Source organism: Diplotaxodon limnothrissa, linkage group LG11 (assembly GCF_057381915.1).
Source record: "Diplotaxodon limnothrissa isolate DT_005_m linkage group LG11, D_limnothrissa_male_GT1.1, whole genome shotgun sequence".
In the NCBI taxonomy this organism is placed as follows: domain Eukaryota; kingdom Metazoa; phylum Chordata; class Actinopteri; order Cichliformes; family Cichlidae; genus Diplotaxodon; species Diplotaxodon limnothrissa.
The window spans coordinates 29,259,332-29,282,617 of record NC_140606.1 but is presented as its reverse complement, the minus strand read 5'-3'; the positions used below and the strand labels follow the sequence as shown (position 1 = coordinate 29,282,617).

Sequence of the window (23,286 nt, the reverse complement as noted above, 5' to 3'; positions counted from 1 at the left end):
AACACATACACACTCCATCTCCCTCCTTCTCCGTTGCTGTCGCACACACACTGAGATAACCTTTCCTCCCGTTGTGGAGAATGAGGCAGTCTATCAACAGCCAGTCATAGAGATAGCCCACCTGCAGCCACCGAGACAGACACACACACACACACACACACACACACACACACACACACACACACACACACACACACACACACACACACACACACACACTCTCTAGTCTTAAAGTGCTTTCCCTCTCAAAAGTATTATTTGTGAACTATGCTGTTTTTGCTGTTCTTTTTTATTTGCACAGAACAATCTTTATTATGTACTTTTATAAATATATACTGGATGTTTTAAAATGTGTTATTAAAAAAAAAAAGTGAAAAATAAAAACTAAAACAAAAGAAAGAGTCCTCTGATTTAACTTCATTTTGCCTTTATTCTGCTTACCCACCACTCCTTTTAATACAAAGTCACTTAAGTAGCCACTGGACGACCGTTCAGTATTAACACTCAAAAAAGAGAATACACAGTTACCAGGGCTGTGAAAAAAACAGTAAAGAAGAAAGGACAAGAATGTGGAGTACTTTAAAACAAAAAACAAAAAAGTTCTCATTGTCTTCTGTATGAAAGTGTGATCATGTGTACTTGTCACTACTGAGCCCTGCGTGTTGTCATTGTGACTGTAACATGTTTGGGAGGCTAAACTGAGCAATACACCACGTACTGTTGGGCGCATCCGTTAGTATATGTCTCGAAGGCCCAGATTACCACGGTGAGCAGACGAGCCGTGAGCCACGGTGACGCTGTAACAGTAGAGCAGGTCTGTCAGCCACTGCTCCCTGGTTGCACCCCGGGAGAACCTCTGAAACACACGTACAAAGTAATCTGGTGATCAATCTCCATCCGTGTCATTCAAATACCTTCAATTGAATATGCCTGCATCTGTGTGGGCGCGTTTACCGTGAGGTGCTGGAGGATTTCTTGCAGCAGAGTGGTGTTGGCCAGCAGCTGGCTGTGGAGCGACGTGTGCTGCAGCAGCATGGAGAGAATCTGTCCAAGCTGCGGCAGCTCCTCCTCGTTCAGATTGGCAACGCGCAACGACTGCAGGACAACCCGCAGCAGGCGAGGAATGCTGCTCAGCGCTGTCACGCAAGCACCCCAAATTGCTTCCCTGCAAATGTCAAGCAAGGGTGTTAACACATTCGATCAAAATCAATCAGCACAGATCACTGAAAGAGTTTCAAGCACACCTTTTGTGGTTGGTTTCAGTAGGTGCCTCCTGCTGCAGGGTGAGGAGCAACGACAACAGGCTGAGGCAGCACTGTGACAAGAAGCGCAACACAGGCTCAAGGGGCAGGACTGAGAGATCCAGCAGTCTGGATACAGCTCTCAGCAGCCCGGCCGCCATGCTGTCGGAAACCACCTCTAACTTGGTCTGAGACACACACACACACACACACACACACACACACACACACACACACACACACACACACACACACACACACACACACACCAAAAGTATAAATAAAATAAAACTGCCATAAACAAACTTTATGTAAAAAAATCAGTGTGATTTACTGCATGCTTAATAACAACAGTCTCTTACCAGGTAGTTGCAAATGCCAGTTTGTAAGATGTCAAAGCACTGAGACTTTGAGCCCAGAGTTTCCAGACAGTGGCACACTTCCTATAAATCAAACAGTTATTTTGGTTATGACCATATTCATACATGTGTCTCACTGATGCAATGATTTCAAAGTCCGAATGTGTGACTGAGGGATCTGACTGCAGATATGTAAGCACACGAGCTCTAAAACAGACATACACACTCCATCAACAGATTTTCTGCTCTTATTTCATCTTTTTGTTAAAAAAAACAAAAAAACAAACAAAAAAAAACACAACTTTTTATTTTGTTGCATTCTTCACAAATACAGGTACAAAAACAAAACAAAAACAGGAAGAAGGAAACTAAGTATGTAACTGGATTACATACATCAGTTTCTCCCAGTTTATTGTAAATTGATCACCATAATATTTGAATAAAAAGTAATTCTCTCAGTTTCTTGAATATTACTCACTATGGCAATCCATTTATTCTCAGCTGGGGGTTCAGATTTAAAGATTTTACAGGTTACTGCTAAAATCCTTAATAAGTATTTATCTTTGACAGGTAAACTGCTCATAATTGTACAAAAAAGAAAAATTACTCTCTCTTCCAAATAACAGTGTGCACTGCCCTTGTTACCTCCTCCCAACGTATTTTTAAAAAAATATTTTAACTCCATGGTGGCCCATAAAAAAAAAAAGAAAGCATACAGAAAGAATGCAATATTCCCGATTGTCACTTGACTACCAAAGATGTGACATACAAATTACTTTTAGTTTCAGTTTCACTATTTTCACTTTCCAGATTGTCAGCAAGTGAGTGGTTTCAGGTCTAAACCACCGACATGCTACTAACTTTTTAAAAGTGAAAAATAAGGCTCAGCTTTCCGTCATTAACTTGAAATCCAAATCAAATTTCTCATTAACTTTTATCAAATTTAGGTGCGTGTGTGTGAGCCGGTGGGTGTCTGAACGGTGCACCTGTTGGCATTCTCGCCGTCATTAAAAACAATCCCATCTCATTAGCCGAACTGGAGTTGACACAGTCCGTCCTTAATGCCGCCCCCCCTTCCTTCCATCCTCACCAAGCGTCCCCCTCCGCTCCCCCTTCCTTCCACTTCCCTATGATTGACTCAGACAGGGAGATGAGAGAGGTAGGATCTGAGACCTTAATTGAGGAGCTGAATTAGTGATTATAAGCCCCCCACTTGCTCACACACTCACACACTCTTGCCCCAGGTCACAGTTACGTTAACGGTAATTTCTGTGCAGAAATGTCACTCTCCCATCATGCCATGGGCTCTCATTAGCATTTGTGCATATCCACTATGCCCGATAACCACGCATCTCCAACCTGCGCAACGCGATAAACGTTCCCCTCTCAGCCGGAGTGCAACGATAAAGCTTCCACCCTCTGAGCTCAATAGGAGAGACGAAGAGAGACCGGGGGGACCGACAGACCACAGCTGTGTCCAGAATATCAAAACAATGTCTTTTCTACCCCTTCCTTCACCTGCAAGTCTGGGTCTCCTCCAGATTTATTTCTAATGTTAAATTAAGGGTTTAGGTGTGGGATTAAAAAGGTGAACAGTGAACACACCTCAACAATGTCCCAGTGGTGTGTGAACTGCTCCAGCGGGGTGGGGTAGAGGCTGAGAGGTGAAAGAGCGACGGGAGGCAGGACACTGTCATCCTCTGCCTCCTGCAGGGAGGCGAGCTGTTCGGACGAGAAGCCTATGAGGGTGGAGAACAGGAAGCTGAAATAGTCCACGTGCTGCAATGCCGCTTCCTGGCTCCCAGCTGTCCAGCTGCTCAGAGGGGACCTGGAGAACATAATCAGTGATCATGTTACACAATCAAAAACCCTGAATTGTTATTTGAATCTCAGGCTTTGTAAATTTTGAAAGTTCTCACATTTCAAACACTTTAGGATTATTCAGGATTTGATTTCAGTGTTCTTCTATTTTCAAGAATATTAAGAATAACAGCACACTGAAATATAATTATGAAAACTTCTTCCTTGCCCTGTGGGGGAATATAGATTTGTAACAGTGAGAAATGTGTGTGAATAACAGGGTGTTTCATAAAGCCCGGGAGACACATGCAGACCATCTTCTCAATACTCCATGACGATCCTGCATTCCAGCCTCAAAAAGAGCTCTTTGTACAACACTCGAGACACACACACACACCCGTACACACACTCCAAATTTGTATAACACTGCCCCACTGACATAAGAATAAGGTCAAACATGGCAGCACACACATATCATCACAGAGAAAGGTTAACTGGGGATGATAATAGAACAAAATATAATAATTAAAAAAAAGTGGTTTAATTGTCACAAGGAAGTTGAATATCAAAAATACAGAATATTCATCTCAGTTTATGTCAACAAGCAGGTAATAGATCATAAAAGCTGTCACTGATTTGTCTGTGAAAGAACAACACTGCCATCTGATGGTGATCAGGCAGAGCGTCGTTTGTGTGCCTGTGTGCCAGCAACCATCTGCTGTCAAACACAACTGTGTTCATGTGCTTTCCAAAGCGGGTCTGAAAGCTCACCTAAGATGTATGATACGAATCAGAGAGGCGGCGAGGCCGGCAGAGATTCGTCCAGCAGTGCAGCAGCTGCTCAGATTGGCCAGAAGAGGCTGGGACATCTTGGGGAGGAAGTAGAGCAGCTGCACCATTCGCTGCTGGGACTCTGATGGTAAGAGCACCACAACCCCATCCTGTGGATCTTCACAGACAAACAGAGATGCACAAGTCACGTGTAATTATGGACAGACAGCAATGCTGTGCACCCTGTGGGGATTTAACGAGGAGCTCTATCTGGAAAATTAGGACCAATACTTGGAAAACCAGACTATGTTGGGACCAGTAAAAGAGAAAGACGAAAGACATAACTACAGTATTGGCTCAGATAATGCGTCTGTGTGTGTGGTGTTCTGCCCGTCTCTGACGCACATGCTGATGTCAGAAGCTCTCAGACAAAAGGAGTCTTGTGATGGTGAATTGCTGGCTCTGCGGCAGTTTCTATCAGAAACACCCCCCCTCCTCCCCTTCCAAACCCCCTCTGTTACACACCAGCTATCTAACTATCTGACCATTCTCTGAGCTGTTCTTATGGACGGGTTTCCAGCAATGTACAAAGTTGCCTGGAGTGGCTAACACAGCGTTGTAGTGCCTCCTATGGGAACTACTCTAGTTAGAGAGTCAGATTTTTGGAGGTCTGTATACCTTTGCTAGACCTATGCATGCAACATATGAATATAAGGAAAATGACAGGAAAAAAAAGCTTCTACACTTCTTCTTTTAGGTTAATTTTGTGATTCCAACCTCTGATTGCAAATTAATGCATTTGTGACACACTAATGTGTGATCCCATCAGAAGTAGTACTTAAAAGAAAGAGAGATTTGTCACCGAAGTGAACTATGTTTAATGAGGTAGTTGCACCCCCCAGCCTCCGGGTGGCGCATTGTTCAGTGAGACAGAATAGCGAGGTCATAGGTCCTCCTCTCCAATATGGCAGAAGCGAGGCAAAGAGAAACTTCACCAGTCGTCTCTGTCTCATCATTTCCCTGTTTTGCAGGTTTGTAACCGGTAAAACTATAGTAAAACGGTTGTAAAATATTGATAAGAAACATAGCTAAATGTGGGGATATAAATCAGCGGGTAAACGCTGTTATTGGTTACGTTTTATGAAGTAGAAGGACTGAAAAAATGCCAAAGCCCAGCCAGCCGCGGGCGCCATTTTGGTTTCCTTTCGTCACTTATTTCGGGTCGTTTAGCTGAATAAGCTCCTTTTTGTGTCCTGATATTGTTAATCTGCTGTTGGCAGTGAAAAACGACTGTTTACTGGTTCTGAAAAGTGATTTTGAGAATGTTAAAGCTAAAGCTAAGCCTGTCGACATACACATGACTCTTTCATGTATTTGTGAGCCACTAAGCTAAATTGGTTTAAGACCAAGCACTGGTATGTTGGTTAAAACAATCAGAATACATAGGTATTTGGGTTAAGAGTTAAAGAGAGGTAAAATGTATTTGAACATGCATTTCATATTGTTTTGAATTGTCATTCGGAGAGAATAACCGAGTAAATGATTTGAAGGTCACTACACGTGAAGTATTCTTGTTTCCCATGTAAAGATCGTGGTATTGCAGCTTGAACACACAGACGGTTTTACTGTTATTTCTGTTGTATATAGAGAATGGTGATGCTGCAAATTAAAAATACATGTGATTGTATAAATAAATATGGCAGAAGCGAGGCAAAGAGAAACTTCACCAGTCGTCTCTGTCTCATCATTTCCCTGTTTTGCAGGAACATTTAATCTGTTTTACCGGCCCAAACTCTGGGTCGGTTACAGATTCTTGGTGGCCCGTACGGGGATTGGTTCCACATCATCAATGGAGCTGATCCTCACACATCCATAAGACCTGCTGCGGAGCTGATGGTCCAAGGAGAGTTGGTGTAAAGCGGAGGAGCTGCTATCCACTACAGAGGGAAGATCCAGTTTAGAACTACCCATCGCAGAGCAACGAGGAGGACATCATGGCTGACGGCGTAAGGAAGAGCCTGGTGTGGGACATCAGGAAGGGCCTTTTCGCGCTGATGCCGGATCAGCTTTTTGAGATTGCTGCAAAGGTGGGTCCAGTACCAGGCAAGGATCTGTCAGAGCTGTCAAGTGATGATGCAGAAGGAAGCTTCGAGTACATCAACTCCTTCATCTACAGCAAGGCAATGTTAGAAGCTGAGGACAGTGGGATGGGGAAATTGTTAGCGCTAAAGGACATGGTAGATGAACTTCTGAATCCTACCGACAACCAGACCAGTGCCGTGGAGACAGATGTGGAAACACGGACGCCAGAGCGTGCACCCCACCCTACCTCAGAGCCCAGCCAGTTCAATGCAGCTCAAGTAAACATGGATCAGTCTAACTCTAGCCTTAACATCCCACAAGAAGAACTCCTTAAAATGATTTCGGACTATGAGAAGGTTGGTAGGACATTGCAAGGTTTAGTAAAAACTCCTGCACTACAGCAAGCTCAAGAACAACTCACCTCACAAAGTAATGTTAGACCTCCCCCAGGCCCTGTAGTTTCCCTCAAAGACCTACCTTATCTTCCGAGACGTGAGTTCAAGGTTCAGGGAGGCCAAGTAGGAGATCACATGTCAGACATCAGCTACAACAGTGTGTGTAGGCAGATAGAGGAGGGTCTAAAAGAGAATTTTACAGAATCTGAGATTGTTAGAGGGGTGTTAAAAATAATTAAACCAGGCAGTTTCAAGGACATGTTAGTTAATAAAGATGACATGACAGTTGCCGGGTTAAAAGGATTCCTGCAGTCCCATCTTGGAGAAAGGAGTAGTACAGAGCTGTTCCAGGAACTGATTTGTGCCAAACAGAGAGAAAATGAAACAACACAACAATTTCTCTACCGCATAATTGGCCTAAAACAAAGAGTTCTTTTTGAGTCCAAAAAGACTGATTCTGAGATTAAATATACCCCAGAAACAGTTCAAGGTGTCTTCTTGCACACAGTTTATCAGGGGATCGGACATAAGGACAATGATATTAGAAGAGAGCTGAAGCCCTTGCTGGCGAACCAGTCAGTGACAGATGAGATGATTCTGAAACATGCAATGAAAGTGACCAGTGAAGAATCTGAGCGTCACCGGAGATTAGGTTCCACACCCCGAGCAAAACAGTTCAGTGCTCATGTTGCCCATGTGGATGAGGGGAAAGTCAAACTAACAAAGAGAGAGGTTGCAGATCAAAAGTCAACAGCCGACACAGTAAAGCAACTGGAAGAGAAGATTGATGCACTCACTAGAGTAGTAGATTCACTCGCAGAAAAAATGAAGAAAGAGTCTTCTAGCAGTACAGCTAGACCAGCTGCAACAAAGACTGAGAGACTTTATGCATGTTCTACATGTTCACAGGTGGGCTCTAAAAATTGTAACCACTGCTTCTCGTGCGGCGAAGAGGGCCATAGAGCAATTGGCTGCCTCAAACGTCCAAAGCAGCCGGGAAACGAGGGCCGGTTGCTGCGGAGGGACCAGCTGTGACCGGGACAACATCGGAGTCCCACCTTGACACAGAGACTGAATCATGTGACAACACCAAAGTGCACCAAGCTAAACTCAAGAGACAGAAATCCAAGAAGAGCAAAAATGAGCCACTAAAAACCGCTGTAAGCAACAGAGAGCCAATAGTAAGACTAATAGGAAAAAAAGCAACAACAAAATGCCTTCTTAATGGGTTAACTGTGACCGCTCTTGTAGATACAGGGGCTCAGGTTAGCTTGATAGACCGAGCTTGGAAAAATAAATACATTCCAGATGTCAATGTTCGTCCGATAGCAGAGCTCATAGAGTTAACTGACTATGGGAAAGTGCCAAAGATTTATGCAGTTAATGGGGAATCTCTTCCATTTGATGGGTGGGTAATATTAACTGTAAATTTGCCAGGCAATGAAGACCCAGAACTTTCCATGAACGTGCCGTTTCTAATTAGCTCAGTGCCCTTAGACACACCACTCATAGGGTTCAATGTGGTGGAAGTGTTAATCCAGGGAAGCCCAGCACAGGCTGCTTCTAACTTAGCTAAGCTACTTGGGGGTGCACTGTCTATTCCAGTCGATGAAGCACAGGGAATGGTACATTTCATCCAGACACATCAGGAGAACACAGCTCAGGGGCGCTTGAGGGTGGGTTACAGAGACACAGTAATTCCTGCTGGCAGCACAACCTGGGTAAAGTGTAAAGTCCCACCACAGCTTGACCCAAGTGAACGTTTAGTCTTGTTTGAGCCTGAAGAGAGTTCTGTCCAGTTGCAGCAGTTAGGATTAGGAGAGGGACTCTTAGAGATCCAGCCCGGCAAACTACCTTATGTAGCTGTGCCTGTAGAAAACCACACTAGACATGACATTGTTCTAACAAGAAAGACTGCTATTGGTAGCGTCCAGGCAATTAAGAAGGTGATAGAGACAGATTCACCCATTGAAAACGACGCTAAAGTAGAGGCAACTACTGTTTGTCAGGCAGAGACAGGTTCCCCTAGAACTTTGTGGCAGCCACCAGTAGATCTAGGCCATCTTGAGAAACAGCAGCAAGACATTGTGGAAAAGATGTTATGGGAGGAGTCAGGCGCTTTCGCTAAAGATGCTCATGACATTGGTTGTATTCCTAGTTTGCACATGTCACTCAACCTCAAAGATGACGTCCCAGTGCAGAGGGCCTACTCCTCTGTCCCAAAGCCTTTGTTCTCCGAAGTGAAGGAGTACATTCAGGACCTCCTGGCCAAGGGGTGGATTGTTAAATCCAGGTCACCGTATGCTGCTCCAGTCGTCTGTGTCCGAAAAAAAGACGGCTCGTTACGCCTTTGTATAGACTACCGTCTGCTGAATCAGAAGACCATTCCGGATAAACACCCTCTTCCTCGGATCCAAGACCTGACCGACACGCTGGGGGGGCATTCATGGTTCAGTATCCTTGATCAGGGAAAGGCGTACCACCAGGGCTTCATGGCGGAGGGCTCACGTCACCTCACAGCCTTCGTCACCCCCTGGGGCCTTTATGAGTGGGTACGAATACCCTTCGGCCTCTCCAATGCACCTGCGGCTTTTCAAAGAAGCATGGAGGAGATGTTAGATTCGCTCAGGGACAATTGTTGTATCCCATACCTGGACGACATCTTATGCTATGCACCAACATTTGAAGAGCATGTTGAGGGTGTGAGACAAGTTTTAAGAGCACTCCAGAGGCACGGAGTAAAACTAAGACCCGAAAAATGCGAACTGTTTCGCAAAGAAGTAAGGTATGTTGGCCGCCTTGTATCTGCAGAAGGGGTAAGGATTGATCCAAAAGACTTAGAGGCCGTAGAATCCCTAAAAACTAAGACACCTCAAACAGTTGGTGATATAAGGCGTCTACTTGGCTTCTTAAGCTACTACAGAAGCTACGTCCAAGACTTTTCGAGGATTGCAAAACCTATCTATGAACTGTTAAAAGTAAAACCGGACATGCCAACCTTCCCATCGCGCCAACTGAAGACTAAAGGTCCCCAGTTGTCATCCAAGGCCCCCGTTGAATGGACTAGTGAACACCAGCATGTACTTGAACAGCTAATTACCATGCTTACGAGTCCCCCAGTTTTGGCCTACCCAGATTTTAACTCACCGTTCTGCCTCCACACAGATGCCTCAGAACAGGGCCTCGGTGCTGTTCTTTACCAGCGCCAGGATGGAAAATTACGGGTAATAGCGTATGGGTCCAGGACATTGTCACCAGCAGAAAAGAATTATTGTCTCCATAGCGGCAAGCTAGAATTTCTGGCACTTAAATGGGCAGTGTGTGAGCGTTTTAGAGACTATCTGTACTATGCTCCACACTTTACCGTCTATACAGATAATAATCCATTGACCTACGTTATGAGTACTGCCAAGCTTAATGCCGTGGGCCATCGCTGGGTCGGGGAACTGTCAGACTTTCACTTTGAGATCAAATACAGGCCTGGCCGGGCCAATGTTGATGCTGACACATTGTCCCGTCTCCCTCTTAACATTGACATGTATGTGGGTGAGTGCACTGAAGAGTTATCACCTGAGGTGGTCCAAGCAGCCTGGGGTGGAGCTAGAGCAGCTCGAGAAAGTGATGTTGCATGGATTGCTGCCCTAACTATCGCTGAAAATGCAGCCCGGGAGCCACATCCAGTTTTCCCTGCAATCGACCAAGATGAGCTAGCTCAAGCACAAAGAGAAGACAAAACGGTTGGAGAAATAATGAGGCTAAAGGAGAAAATGACAGTCTTAACAAATGACATCAGAAACACAGTGACTAAAACAACGAGGAAAATGTTGCAGGAGTGGGACAAATTACATTTCAAAAACGGACTGATGTATAGACAGACAGGTGAAAGGCAACAACTAATCCTCCCTGCAAAGTACAAAGAGACGGTGTTAAAGCACCTGCATGATAACATGGGACATATCGGCACAGAGAGAGTACTGGCACTGGTGAGAGAGAGGTTCTACTGGCCGTACATGAAACGGGACATAGAAAGCTATGTTACCAGGAAGTGCCGATGTATCATTAGCAAGAAGCCAACAACCCAAGTACGTGCTCCAATGGGCACCATCACATCCACCTCGCCTTTGGACCTGGTCTGCATCGACTATCTCCACCTGGAGCCCAGCCGGGGGGGATATGAATACATTCTTGTCGTCGTGGACCACTTCACCAGGTTTGCCCAGGCGTACCCCACCAAAAACAAGTCTGGGAAGACAGCAGCTGAGCGAATCTTTGGAGAGTTCATTCCGCGCTTTGGGTACCCAGCACGACTTCACCACGACCAAGGGCGCGAGTTTGAAAATGAACTTTTCAAGACACTGAGGGAGAAATCAGGTACTGGACACTCGAGAACATCCCCATATCATCCTCAAGGTAATCCTGCCGAGAGGTTTAACAGGACACTTTTACAAATGTTAAGGACGCTAGGCGAAAAAGAAAAGGGGAATTGGAAGGATCATTTGCCACACATAGTTCACGCTTACAACTGTACGCGCCATGAATCCACAGGTTTTTCCCCCCATTTTCTACTGTTTGGGCATCACCCGCGCCTTCCTGTAGACATTTTATTTGGTCTAGTTGGGGAGAAGCAGATAATGTCACACAAAAGCTACACAGACAGGTGGGCGAAAAGAATGACAGAAGCGTACAGGATAGCCAGTGAAAAAAGTAGGTTGTCTAGTATCAAAAACAAGTCTTTCTATGATAAAAAGCTGAGGGGTGTAGTGTTACAGCCTGGTGATAGGGTCCTCGTAAGGAACTGCAGTGAACGTGGGGGACCAGGGAAGCTGCGATCTTACTGGGAGAAAACCATTTATTTGGTTAAAGGGCAAATAGGTGATAATCCAGTTTATGCAGTCTATTCGGAGGGCAGTGATGGAAGTAAAACCAGGGTCCTACACCGTAACCTCCTATTACTGGTTAACGACCTCCCAGTTGAGGCTCCGCCTCCGAGATCTGAGCAGGCACCTAAGAAACCGATTAGACAGAGAGAAGCGGAGTTAAGTGAACAAAACAGACAGAAAAGCGATTCTAGTGACTCAGAATCTGATGAGGATGCAGGAGGGTACTGGTTTAGGTTCCCCAGAGAGGCTAGACATGTTGAAAGAGACGTCCATTATAGTCAATCTGGCGTACCCCCAACAAGCCAAAGCCCTGAGGACCAAAGGAACCGCTTCCAGTTACCAACTAGAGACAGTGAAAGAGAAAGAACCTCCAGCGAACATGAACAGACAGGAATAGACAGTCAGATGCCCCCTGTCCCTGAGGTACAGGCACAGCCAAATTGTCTGGAAGAAGGATGTGAAAGGTCCACTTTACCTGGCCAAGCGCTACCACAGATACCAGCAGGTGACCCACAGACTGAGTTAAGAAGGTCAGCCCGAGAAAGGAGACCTAGACAAGTGTTTACTTATGAGTCACTGGGAGAACCGGCTCTACAGCCACAGGCCATAGTATCTGCACTAGCTGCGCCATTCTTTCCATACCAGCCATGGACACTGACACCTTTTGTACCATTTAGCCCAGGGTTTGCATCTTGTGTGCCTTATCCAGTTGGGCCATATACTTACCCTGCACATATGCCATGTTGAGTATTTGACTGTATTACTTTTGAAAATGTTTGTATTTTTGAATGTCAGGAGCCATTTCCATTTGTCAGGGAGCGTGTGACACACTAATGTGTGATCCCATCAGAAGTAGTACTTAAAAGAAAGAGAGATTTGTCACCGAAGTGAACTATGTTTAATGAGGTAGTTGCACCCCCCAGCCTCCGGGTGGCGCATTGTTCAGTGAGACAGAATAGCGAGGTCATAGGTCCTCCTCTCCAATATGGCAGAAGCGAGGCAAAGAGAAACTTCACCAGTCGTCTCTGTCTCATCATTTCCCTGTTTTGCAGGTTTGTAACCGGTAAAACTATAGTAAAACGGTTGTAAAATATTGATAAGAAACATAGCTAAATGTGGGGATATAAATCAGCGGGTAAACGCTGTTATTGGTTACGTTTTATGAAGTAGAAGGACTGAAAAAATGCCAAAGCCCAGCCAGCCGCGGGCGCCATTTTGGTTTCCTTTCGTCACTTATTTCGGGTCGTTTAGCTGAATAAGCTCCTTTTTGTGTCCTGATATTGTTAATCTGCTGTTGGCAGTGAAAAACGACTGTTTACTGGTTCTGAAAAGTGATTTTGAGAATGTTAAAGCTAAAGCTAAGCCTGTCGACATACACATGACTCTTTCATGTATTTGTGAGCCACTAAGCTAAATTGGTTTAAGACCAAGCACTGGTATGTTGGTTAAAACAATCAGAATACATAGGTATTTGGGTTAAGAGTTAAAGAGAGGTAAAATGTATTTGAACATGCATTTCATATTGTTTTGAATTGTCATTCGGAGAGAATAACCGAGTAAATGATTTGAAGGTCACTACACGTGAAGTATTCTTGTTTCCCATGTAAAGATCGTGGTATTGCAGCTTGAACACACAGACGGTTTTACTGTTATTTCTGTTGTATATAGAGAATGGTGATGCTGCAAATTAAAAATACATGTGATTGTATAAATAAATATGGCAGAAGCGAGGCAAAGAGAAACTTCACCAGTCGTCTCTGTCTCATCATTTCCCTGTTTTGCAGGAACATTTAATCTGTTTTACCGGCCCAAACTCTGGGTCGGTTACACATTTCTACACCTACAGTATTTTTCCCTGGTCGTGATGTGTCTGTAACCTCGGAGTGTTCTTCCCTCAGTTTGGTCTTTTACACACACAAAAGTTCAAGTGAACTAAAGTCGATCAAGAGCTGCAAGAATTTGTATTTTATAGAACAGATTTAAACTGTAAAAATAAAAACTCCTTCGAGGATGCCAATGTTCACATTTTGGATAAAGACAGATGGTTTGAAAGAGGAGTGAAAGAAGCCATCTATGTCCACTGTGAACGACCATCCTTGAACAGAGGTGGTGGCTTGCGACATGAACCGCTGCCACCTACAATCCAGTTTTGAGGCACCTTAACGCCCACTCACATCTTGCATCAATTGATCTCAATAAGTCACATGATTGTTTCACCCGAAACCTGTGCTGATAATGACCCCACACCCTTTTCCACACCTTGGCTCATGTGATGAGACACATGCTCAACAGTGGGCCAACAGCCTTCTTAAGGGACAACTCCCACTAGGGCTTAAATACCTCTCCACCATGTGGTCTGAGGAACGAAGAGAAAAAAAACCAAAAAAAAAAACCACACACACGGAGAAACTAACAACAGGTCAGTAATATGATTTGGTATAAAAAAAATGAATTAATTAATTAAAAAAAAAAGAGCCTCTCAGAGAGGCAGAGGTTCATCAACCTGGAAAAAAAAAAACCTATGTCTACAAACTGGAAAAATTTCAGAAAAATGTTCCTCAACGTTAAATTACTACGTTTGTTTATATTGGAGGCCCGTGCTCTCAGGTGTGATTCCATCATGGAAATGATTGCACCGGCTCAGGAACACTTCCAGAAATCTTTGTCTAAGAACACAGTTCACCGTCCACAAGTGCAGGTTAAAGCCCTGTCATGCATATGTGCAGATGATCTACAAACACTGCAGTCTTTTAAGATGGACTGATCCAAAGAGGAAAAGAGTCCAGTGGTTAGATAAATCAAAATTTTAAATTCTTTTTGGGGGAAAAAAAAAGAAAATGGACACCATGTCCTTCAAAATAAAGAAGAGAGGGATAATCTGGCTTGTTGTCAGTGCTCAGTTTAAAAGCCAGCATCTCTGATGGTATGGCAGTTTGCACATGTGGAAAGGGACAATCAACACTGAAAGGTATATACAGGTTTTAGGGTAACATGTTCCCATCCAGATGGGGGGGGGGGGGGGGGTGTCCCCCAGGATAGGCCTTACATAAAGACACTCTTAAAAAAACAAACAAAAAAAAATTAAAAACTTTAGACTTTCGTGATCTGAAAAGATCTTCATGCGCAACAGTGATATTATATTTCAGAAAACTGATTCAATTTGGAACATAGGCTACATCCACATGTACTCGGGTATTTTTGAAAAAGGAGATTTTCTGTTTCCTTAAAAAAAAATAAAAATAAAAATAAAAAAAATCCCGTCCAAATGTGCAGTTTTGAAAAAAATATCTCCGTCCACATGTAAACGCTAAAAACAAAAGGTTGGCCAATCAGAAGCCTGGGAGGGAAAGACTAAACAGGGTTTTGTGCCCTCACAAAACCTTAAGCACTTCTGAAAAGTTTTTGTTTTTCTGGAACGGCAGATAATTTTGTGTTACTTTTCAAGTGCCATTTTCAAGTGCCTTCATCATTTCAAATGTTAATAATAAAGACAGTATTTTGGCTGTTGTGTAGACTCACAACTTAGGAATGAACAAAATGCATACAGCATAAATGAATTTAATTTTAAAAAAAAAATTATTTATTCAAAACCGACATTGGGATTTGGGTTGTGAGAGCGTCTGTGTTGAATGTAGAGGCCACATCCGAAGTTCACTCTGATGCCTCTGTCTTTCTAAATGGAGGGACAATAACTCCGTGTATATGTAAGCGTGGAAAAACTGCAAATAGTAAGATTAACAGCAACACTATTTTGTCTATATAATTTATTTCATGTAAACAATAAGGTGTGCGTGAGTAAATCACCCTTTCCACACCTAAACACAAAAACTGAGTTTTCGAAAATCTCCACCCTGCCAGGAGTTTTTTTTTAAATGTCCGTTTTCAGTGAACCAAAACATCATTTACATGTGGACGAAAGGCCCAAACGCATAGAAAAATCTGCGTTTTCAAAAATATCCGTGTACGTCTGGACGTAGCCATAATCTGTGCTGGTTAGGTCTGCATCATGAATAACCATGGCGATGTATCCTGGTAATAAGTGAACCACCTCCATAATACTGAAAACTCAGGACTAAACTTGAGGGAACCTTTAACAGTCCAAATCCTGCTTCGTTGTGCAGATCTCTGGTAGCAGGAGTCACATCATGACAGATTACACACTTCAGGGGTCTCAGTTCTCAAGTATGATTGCTGCATTTGCTCCCCCACCCCAAAAAACATTTCTCAAGCGGCCCCAAACATTATGATCACTGCATTTTCATGCTCACCATACAGCGTGCAGGCATGCGTCTGCAGACTGCTGAGCATGTCTTTGTTGCCTCGAGAAGCAGCGGCCTGGATGGAAAGGATGAGCTGCGCAGACAGCATTGGGTTACGGTGGCCCAACTGGGACAACTGCACAGGAAGAGATGCCAACCAGCGAGACAGCACCTTGCTCCTTCAGAGAGAGACAAAAAGGGCATGTGAACCCAAGGCCACCACATCAAGGCCTGATGTTATTACACAACTGTTACAGTTCTTACATCTGAGCACAAGTTAATGTGACCACAAAAGTGAGACAGATTTATTTTTACACTACATTTTGTTTACGAGCAAAAATAAAGCTATTCAGGGAAGCCACAGATGTGATAATGGTTAGTTTTGATTTTGTTCTTTGTAGTTTGGGACAGTTAAGAAACAATTACATGAAAAAAAAGCATAATTTCATGTGGACTGTGCAACACATGATCATCATAAATCTTCTACAATCTTTTATTCAGAACAAGTTAAATGGATAGTCTGAAACTCAGAAACAATGCAGCTGTAGGAGAGGACTGTGGTATATGTGCAGTGCTTCACAGTTTAATAATTACTCCATGTTTTAGATGTGTTAAGAGGGATACATGAGTTTATTTTTGCTGTGGTGACAGTTACATGATTTGGCTGCACAGTCACGCCATATAAAAATAAAATCAATCAATTCCGACCTCCTCAGAATCAGCTAGAATATTTAATGAAGGCATGAAAAACTTTCCTTTCACAATAAGACAATTTTTTTCCTATTTACGGGCCCTTAGAGTACACAGCATAGGGCTGAAATATGACTAGTTTTGATTTATGTTATTTTTTCTAGTATTTTTGGAGCTCTTATAACTTATAGAGCGCAAAAGATATCCTAGTGGAATTTCCAGGGCTGGAAAATTATTTTAAACTCTCTTAAACTCTTTAAATCAACTCCATTTTACACACACTTCAATGCCGCAACCTAAAGCCAGTTCTGGTTCTTGTTCAGTACAGTTTTTTTTCTATGACCACCAGTGAGCATCAATATCATGGGATATATCAAAGTTCAGCAGCAGAACTGATCCAATTTACTGGCTTTGATGTAGAGTAACAAGCATTTGTACTCTAGATCTTTTATCTGTTTGCTGATTTACTGGAGAAAACTTCAAAAAGACAATTTTGGGCAACAGCATATTAAAGCTCTACTTTTCACCTACAAGTTTTCTTCTTTATCAGAATAACCTGTAATATAATTAACATTATAACACTCTTATAACAGTTTTCCCTGCAATTTGAGCTTGGATCACAGAGGGCCAGGGGGATACTCTCCTTGCATTTGTTGCTTTACTGCCTATTCAGCTTGTGACTATTTTCTTTTGGCATGTCCCCTTTACTCACTTTACTAAGCTGCTGTCACCTCATAGTCCTGATCCGGGGACCCTCCAGAGCCTTCATCGTGAGAGGCTTTGATTGATTTTACATGGAATGACCCGTATACAAGAACTCTAAATCAGCAGCTAGCAAAATGTGAGCTGGGACAACTGCTTGGGCATAAAGTCACTGCAGGGGATGCCTGAATGATGAAGGAGAAACTACTTTCAGCTGCTTCCTTAATCATAAGTGGATGCTACAGCAGGTAGCTCTGTGTTTGCAATTTAAAATATATTTTTCCTTAAACCAGATTTTTGTCCTGTCACGGCAGAGAACCAGGGATCTTTTGCTTGTTTGGCCAAAGTGTAAACTACTAAATTATGTAGAAAAATACGACAAAAAACTCAAATGAATGATTATTTATGCTGATGCTATCATCCTGCCTTCTATATCTCCAACAATTATGCCATGTGGTGCATGAACTTTTGGAAAACAGCTGTTCAAAAATCCTACTTGTTAAGGCAAGGCAAGTAAGAACAAGTTACCTGGTTAGGTGTGCATGCCCTTGCTCCTGCAGGTAAAGCTTGCTGTAGAACGATAGCAGCAGTGATCGTGTCTGCAGAGGGAGGTTTCTTTGCTTGTAGTAGATATACACTGCTGCCAACAGGTCCTCTGTCACTGCTGCACAAACATGGACATTATGACACAGTTTTAACATCTCTCTCTAATTAATATATATAAATATATAAATATATATTTACTTTTGCTTCTTTGTGTTAGCACCATCTTCCACACGGTACCCAGCAGCATTTGCAGCTGCCTGTAGCTCAGCTTCACTCCGCTACCCAGAGTGTCTCGGACAAACGTACTCAGTGGTGTCAGCCAGTCTCCATCTGCCTCTTGGCCAACGCCCTGCTTCTGGCTAAGGGACACCATCACCTGGCAGAGTGTGATGTTGAGGGCAAGAGGATCCACAGTTGGACCAGGAAGGGCTGCTGTCTGTTTGCTCCTGAAGAGTGCAGAGTGAGATGAGGGCAATCTTAGCTAGTCTGAATTTCATACACAGTAAATAACCACCAGTAGAGGATCAGACTGTATTGGCTGCTTAAATCTTTTACAGTTTTTAAAACGAAGAACTCAAAACTTGCAGTTTAGAGCTATGCACAAACATATAGGTGAAAAAGAAAAAAAAACAACCAAAACTTTACAAAAAAAAAAAATGTATGAATTAAAAAAAAAAAAAAGTTCTTAAATAGATGGCAGTCAGCCTCCAACAAGTCAACATCTATTATCCATTCAAATATGGCAAAAAAAATACAAATTTGTATTAATACAAATGTAAATAAAAGAAGATGTGAATTTAAATATTTTGAGAAATGTAAACATTTTAAGCATATCATGTTTGTGTTCCTCATCAGTGCCTTTGATGGCAGATCGTTAAGCTTCCCTGCATCTTATCACAAGCTGTGAGTCAAGAGAAAAGTGTGAAACAGGCAGAGGAAAAGTGTAATGTGATGCATCCTTGGGCAATGAGGCATCTAACTTATTTATTAATAACATTAAATCTAATGTCATTAATAAATAAGAGGCAACATTGCGGCACAGTGGTTACAGCTGTCCCCACAGGTTAACAGAACTCACCTGCCTCACATAAAGTAGGTTCTGGGCTTAAACCCCTCTGTGGTTTCTTTGCTCTTTTCTACTCAGTTGATTACTCAAAGCACTTTCTTACTGCAAGTCTCACTCACCCAATCACACACATCTATGCCTAAGCACTTTCTCACGTTCACTCAAACTGATTCACCGCGGCAACGCGAGGATACTTTATCATTTACAATTTGAACTGATTTTCTGATTGGTAGACAGCCGACTCTACCACCTAAGGCCTGATTTAGACTTCTGTGTTAGGGCTGTTCGATATAACGATATATATCGAATGACGATATAAAAACGTCTATCGTTTCATTTTACGCTATCGTTTGTTTCATGGTGTCGCAAAATAAACTGTTTACGCCAATATTTTTTCACCGTTCTGATGGTCACTGTAGTGGCTATATTAATTTCTTAAAGTTCTCTCTTTCTCTTATATTTAATATAACCACACTACTGATGGACAAGCGCCTGTTTTTATGCGTTGTGGTTAGCAACAACGACAGTAACACCATGGCGTGTCCGCTTGCTTATGTACCACATAAACCTTTCACAATAAAGCTCAAGATCCTGTTGAGACTTTTCAAAATAAACTGAATCACGTGAAAGAGCAGATTATTTATGGATGAGAAGTAAAAAAAAGAGCCGCCAGGTGCTAAAAAAATAAATAAGCAGTGTCAGCTGATAGAAAAAAATAAATAAATGTTGGGACTTCTTTCTCTCCTGGCCTGCTCTTTGTTGTGGTCAGATTTCTCTGGGCAAACCGATTTGTCCTTCTAGACTTTTTTGTACATTCTCACACGTCCATTCTGATAGTTTCCAGTAATTTTCTGATATTTGTGAGTCCTTACAGTGATGCTAGGGTTATTATTCCTAATAAACAGGCAATGATTGTTAAATTCAAAAACTGTAGCAAAAAAGGAGCCATAAATGCACAAAAGGAAATAACGGTACTAAACAGGCCAATCAAGGCAGCTGCAGGCTGCGTCAAACTGCCGTGTAGTTACATTTCCAGCAAGATGTACGTCAGGTTACGCCATAAGGTTTCAGATGGGTTTGCAGTTATGGCGTAAATTTCCAACTGAAGCATTAGCCACAGTCTCCCTGGGTACTCCAGCTTCCTTCCAGAGTCCACAGAAAATCGACTGTAGGCATAAATTTCAATAGTTGTCTGCCCTTCTGTGTCAGCCGATCAACAGGCTGCTGACCGGCCCAGGAAGTACACTGGTTGTCTTTACAGTGGTTGCCTGTCCCTTTTAAAATGATAGACCTTCTACACCTATACACTCCACAAAGGTCTCTCAGATAAACTGACAAGTCACTCCTTGCTGTCCCCATGTCGAGACTGAAACACTGGGGGGACGGAGCTTTCGCTGTTGTGGGCCCTAAATTATGGAATAAGCTGCCCCTCCATATTAGGCTGGCCCCAACACTTGAAATGTTCAAATCACTTTTAAAAATACACCTTTTTTCCAAGGCTTTTTAGGAGTAGTACTAGAGTCAGCTTTTAGTCAGTTTTAGGTCACTCTTAATCTTTTTATTTTGTTAATTTTATTCCTTGTATATTTTATTGTCCGTTTTACTCATGTTTTATATTTAATATATACTGATTTATTTTTATCTTCCTTTTTTCACTTATGTATTTATTTTATTGTTATTTATATATACTTCTTTTTCTGCTTAATGCATGTTTTTTTAACTGTTATCTCTGTTTTTTTTATTACTGGAAAGCACTTTGGTCAACTATGTTGTTTTTAAACTGCTCAATAAATAAAGTTAGATTGGACTGGATTGGATGTACCCCACTTCTCACCCCATGACAGCTACGTATTAATAAAAACACCAAAGATAAAAAGAATGCCAAGAATGAACTTTCTTACCTTTTGAGATCAATTTTCTTTTTATGTCTGGGTGTATCCCGGCTCCCATAGGGAAAGTTTTTAATGAAGTGCTGCTTAAAATCTCCCAGGTATTCTTTACGGAACCACGCATCCTAAAGAAAACAAAAATATCTGTGAGGTTGATCAAACATTTACATTAAAATAAAATGAAAAAACAAAACAAAAACAAAAGACATGCAAGTCACATCTCACCAGTGCATCCTGGTTCTCCCGCTGTGGGGCCAGTTTTCTCAGCAACTGCAGAATAGACAAGACCTGGAACATTACTGACATGGCATCTGGAGTGAGTAGGTGGGCCCCCTCTGTGTTATTCCACGGGCTGTCATTGGTGCTGGCCTCGACCCACACTTCCAGCAGGAGAGGCACAAGAGTAGCTGCAAACTTTTGAACAGTCTCAGCTGAGTCTAGACCCTCACTTACTGTAGCTCCTGGATCCTGCTCAGGTCTGCACAGTGAAAGAATAAAAAAAAAAAACAAATGAAAAAACAAAACAAACAAAAAAAAAGAAGCTTAAACTGAACTATTTCTGGACGGCTACTAAAGTCAGAGATTTCATACCTAAGTTTAAAGGTGGAGTGTGGAGTTGGTTTGGCCCCAGAATGTTCATAAATCTTAACTCCAACCTTGCTGTACGTTAGCTCTTCCCAGTTGAGATGAAGAGGTGTAAATCGGCCCTCTCCACTAGAACCAAAAACTCTTTCAGTTGGGACAGACATATCACTTTCCTCCGTTGGTCTTTCCTCAACAACTGCCTGGAGAAAGCGCCCAAGCCTGAGATACAAGTACAACAAACAGGAAGATTGGGATTCAGAGTTATTCACTTAGATTTTTCCTGATTGTGTTTACATGCAGCTTCCATACCTGAGAAGAACAGAAAGCCGCCACTGCTGGCTCGTCACAGCCCTGTTAGGGTTGATGGACAGCGCCCAGGTCCAAGCCTTGGAGTCTGAAGCTTTTTTGGCTCCTCCACTGTTCTGTCTGTGAGAGATCATCTCTAGGAAGTTAGTGAGGAGAACTGCAGGCCGTGCGGCTAGCAGAGCAGGGTAGTGCTCTAGGAACACGTCGAGGACATTTATGGCATCCTCCTGGATTCCTGTCTCGATATGCGTCATAGCACAAGACAAATGAGCACTGAGGAGGGGGAAAAACGGTGCCACGCGTTCTGCAGGCACACACTGTGCAATATACCTGTAAGCAAGTTAAAACAAGTTTGTTTACTTTAGACACATTTAAACAAAGAAAAAAAATGTGTTTGTTGTAGTTTTGACATGCTTGTCTAACCTGAGCACACGTGCAGCTGCCACACGAACATTGTGATCCTTGTCTGTTAAAACAGCTGCCACTTCTGAAAGCAAGCGTGAAAGATGCTGCTCTAACAAAGAGGGACTGATGGACAGCAACTCTTTCAAACCTAACAAGGCACTGTGTTTCACATTCGCGTTGTAATGGTGCAGCTGAGACAGGAGGTCCTGTGGAAGGAGGGAATAAAATGAGATAAATTTGTTTCTGTTGTTCTTCTTCGTTTGGCTGCTCCCTTTAAGGGTCACCACAGTGATCATATGCCTCCTCACAGTAAATGTCTCCAAACCATAGATCACAGCACTCTTGCAGCTTTCCTTCAGTCAAAAATCACCCATCTCCGTCCACTGCATGCACTCTTTTCTTCACATCTTATGTACACTGTCTGTTGCTTTGCATGTCTGACACCAGGTATTTAAACTCATCCACCTTCACAACCTCTAATCCTTGCATCTTCGCCTTTCCACCTGCCTCACTCTCATTCACACACATTTATTCTGTCTTGCTTCTAATGACTTTCATTCCTCTTCCGTCCGCAACATATTTCTACTTGCTCTCTACTCTCACTACGGAAGAAGACGAACTTGTTATATTCAATGAAACAAGCCTATAGCATGCTTTTTTTTAAACTTGCTAAAATCTGAAAAGATCTCAGATCTTACATTAATACCGAGCTGTTTGTGTGTTGTGGGTCCACTCGTGTCTCTCTTTAGCTGCTCAGACAGATAGATCCCCTTGGACCGAAAGTTGGTGTTGGTGGCGTTATCAGCTCTGGGCTTCTTCTTTCCCACTTTTAGCTTCACTTTCTGGAAGTCATCCTGCCTCTTCTTCTTTTTGGCCTTCATCTCTGCAGTCTAGACTGCTGTCAGTGTAATGACACATGAAGGTAGCGGGAAGTGAATTAATGCACTCATTTTAATGACACATAAACCTATGGTAAATCGAACACGTATCAATAATAACATAATTTGTGTCAGGACCATTAACATTGTTATTTTTACTCTCAATAGTACATTTCGATACTCAGCAGCACAGCTAGCTTGCTTTGCTAACTTATCTATCATTTCCCTGCAACAGTTTTTAGCGGTAGTAGTTAATTGTACTCACCACAATAAAAATGTCTGCAGTCTAAAGTCGGAAATTTACACTACATAAAGCATCCATTAAAATGTGTCCACCCGGCTAACGACTAAACATACACACACATAAACAAAGAAAATGATCTTTATTCGGTCTCGTGTGGCTACATTGGGTCCTTTGATTATGTGTGTGTA

General features: G+C 42.7%; 1 protein-coding gene across 2 annotated transcripts; it reads right to left on the bottom strand.

The window, feature by feature from the left end:
• Positions 1-430: 430 nt before the first annotated feature.
• On the bottom strand, positions 431-23,250 carry tex10 (testis expressed 10). Of its 2 annotated transcripts, none has more exons than XM_085365679.1 (16): positions 23,120-23,250; positions 22,675-22,874; positions 21,995-22,182; positions 21,575-21,901; positions 21,272-21,484; positions 20,906-21,158; positions 20,693-20,805; positions 17,924-18,171; positions 17,708-17,843; positions 15,797-15,966; positions 4,172-4,349; positions 3,206-3,428; positions 1,604-1,684; positions 1,245-1,429; positions 955-1,165; positions 431-856 (listed from the first exon to the last, which is right to left on the bottom strand). In XM_085365679.1, the coding sequence occupies exons 2-16, from the start codon at positions 22,855-22,857 to the stop codon at positions 734-736; spliced, it is 2,832 nt and encodes a 943-aa protein (XP_085221805.1). In that variant the 5' UTR covers positions 22,858-22,874; positions 23,120-23,250; the 3' UTR covers positions 431-733. The 2 variants fall into 2 exon arrangements, with proteins under 2 accessions (XP_085221805.1, XP_085221806.1); XM_085365680.1 differs by having other exon boundaries at positions 22,675-22,871.
• Between the last annotated feature and the right edge of the window lie 36 nt (positions 23,251-23,286).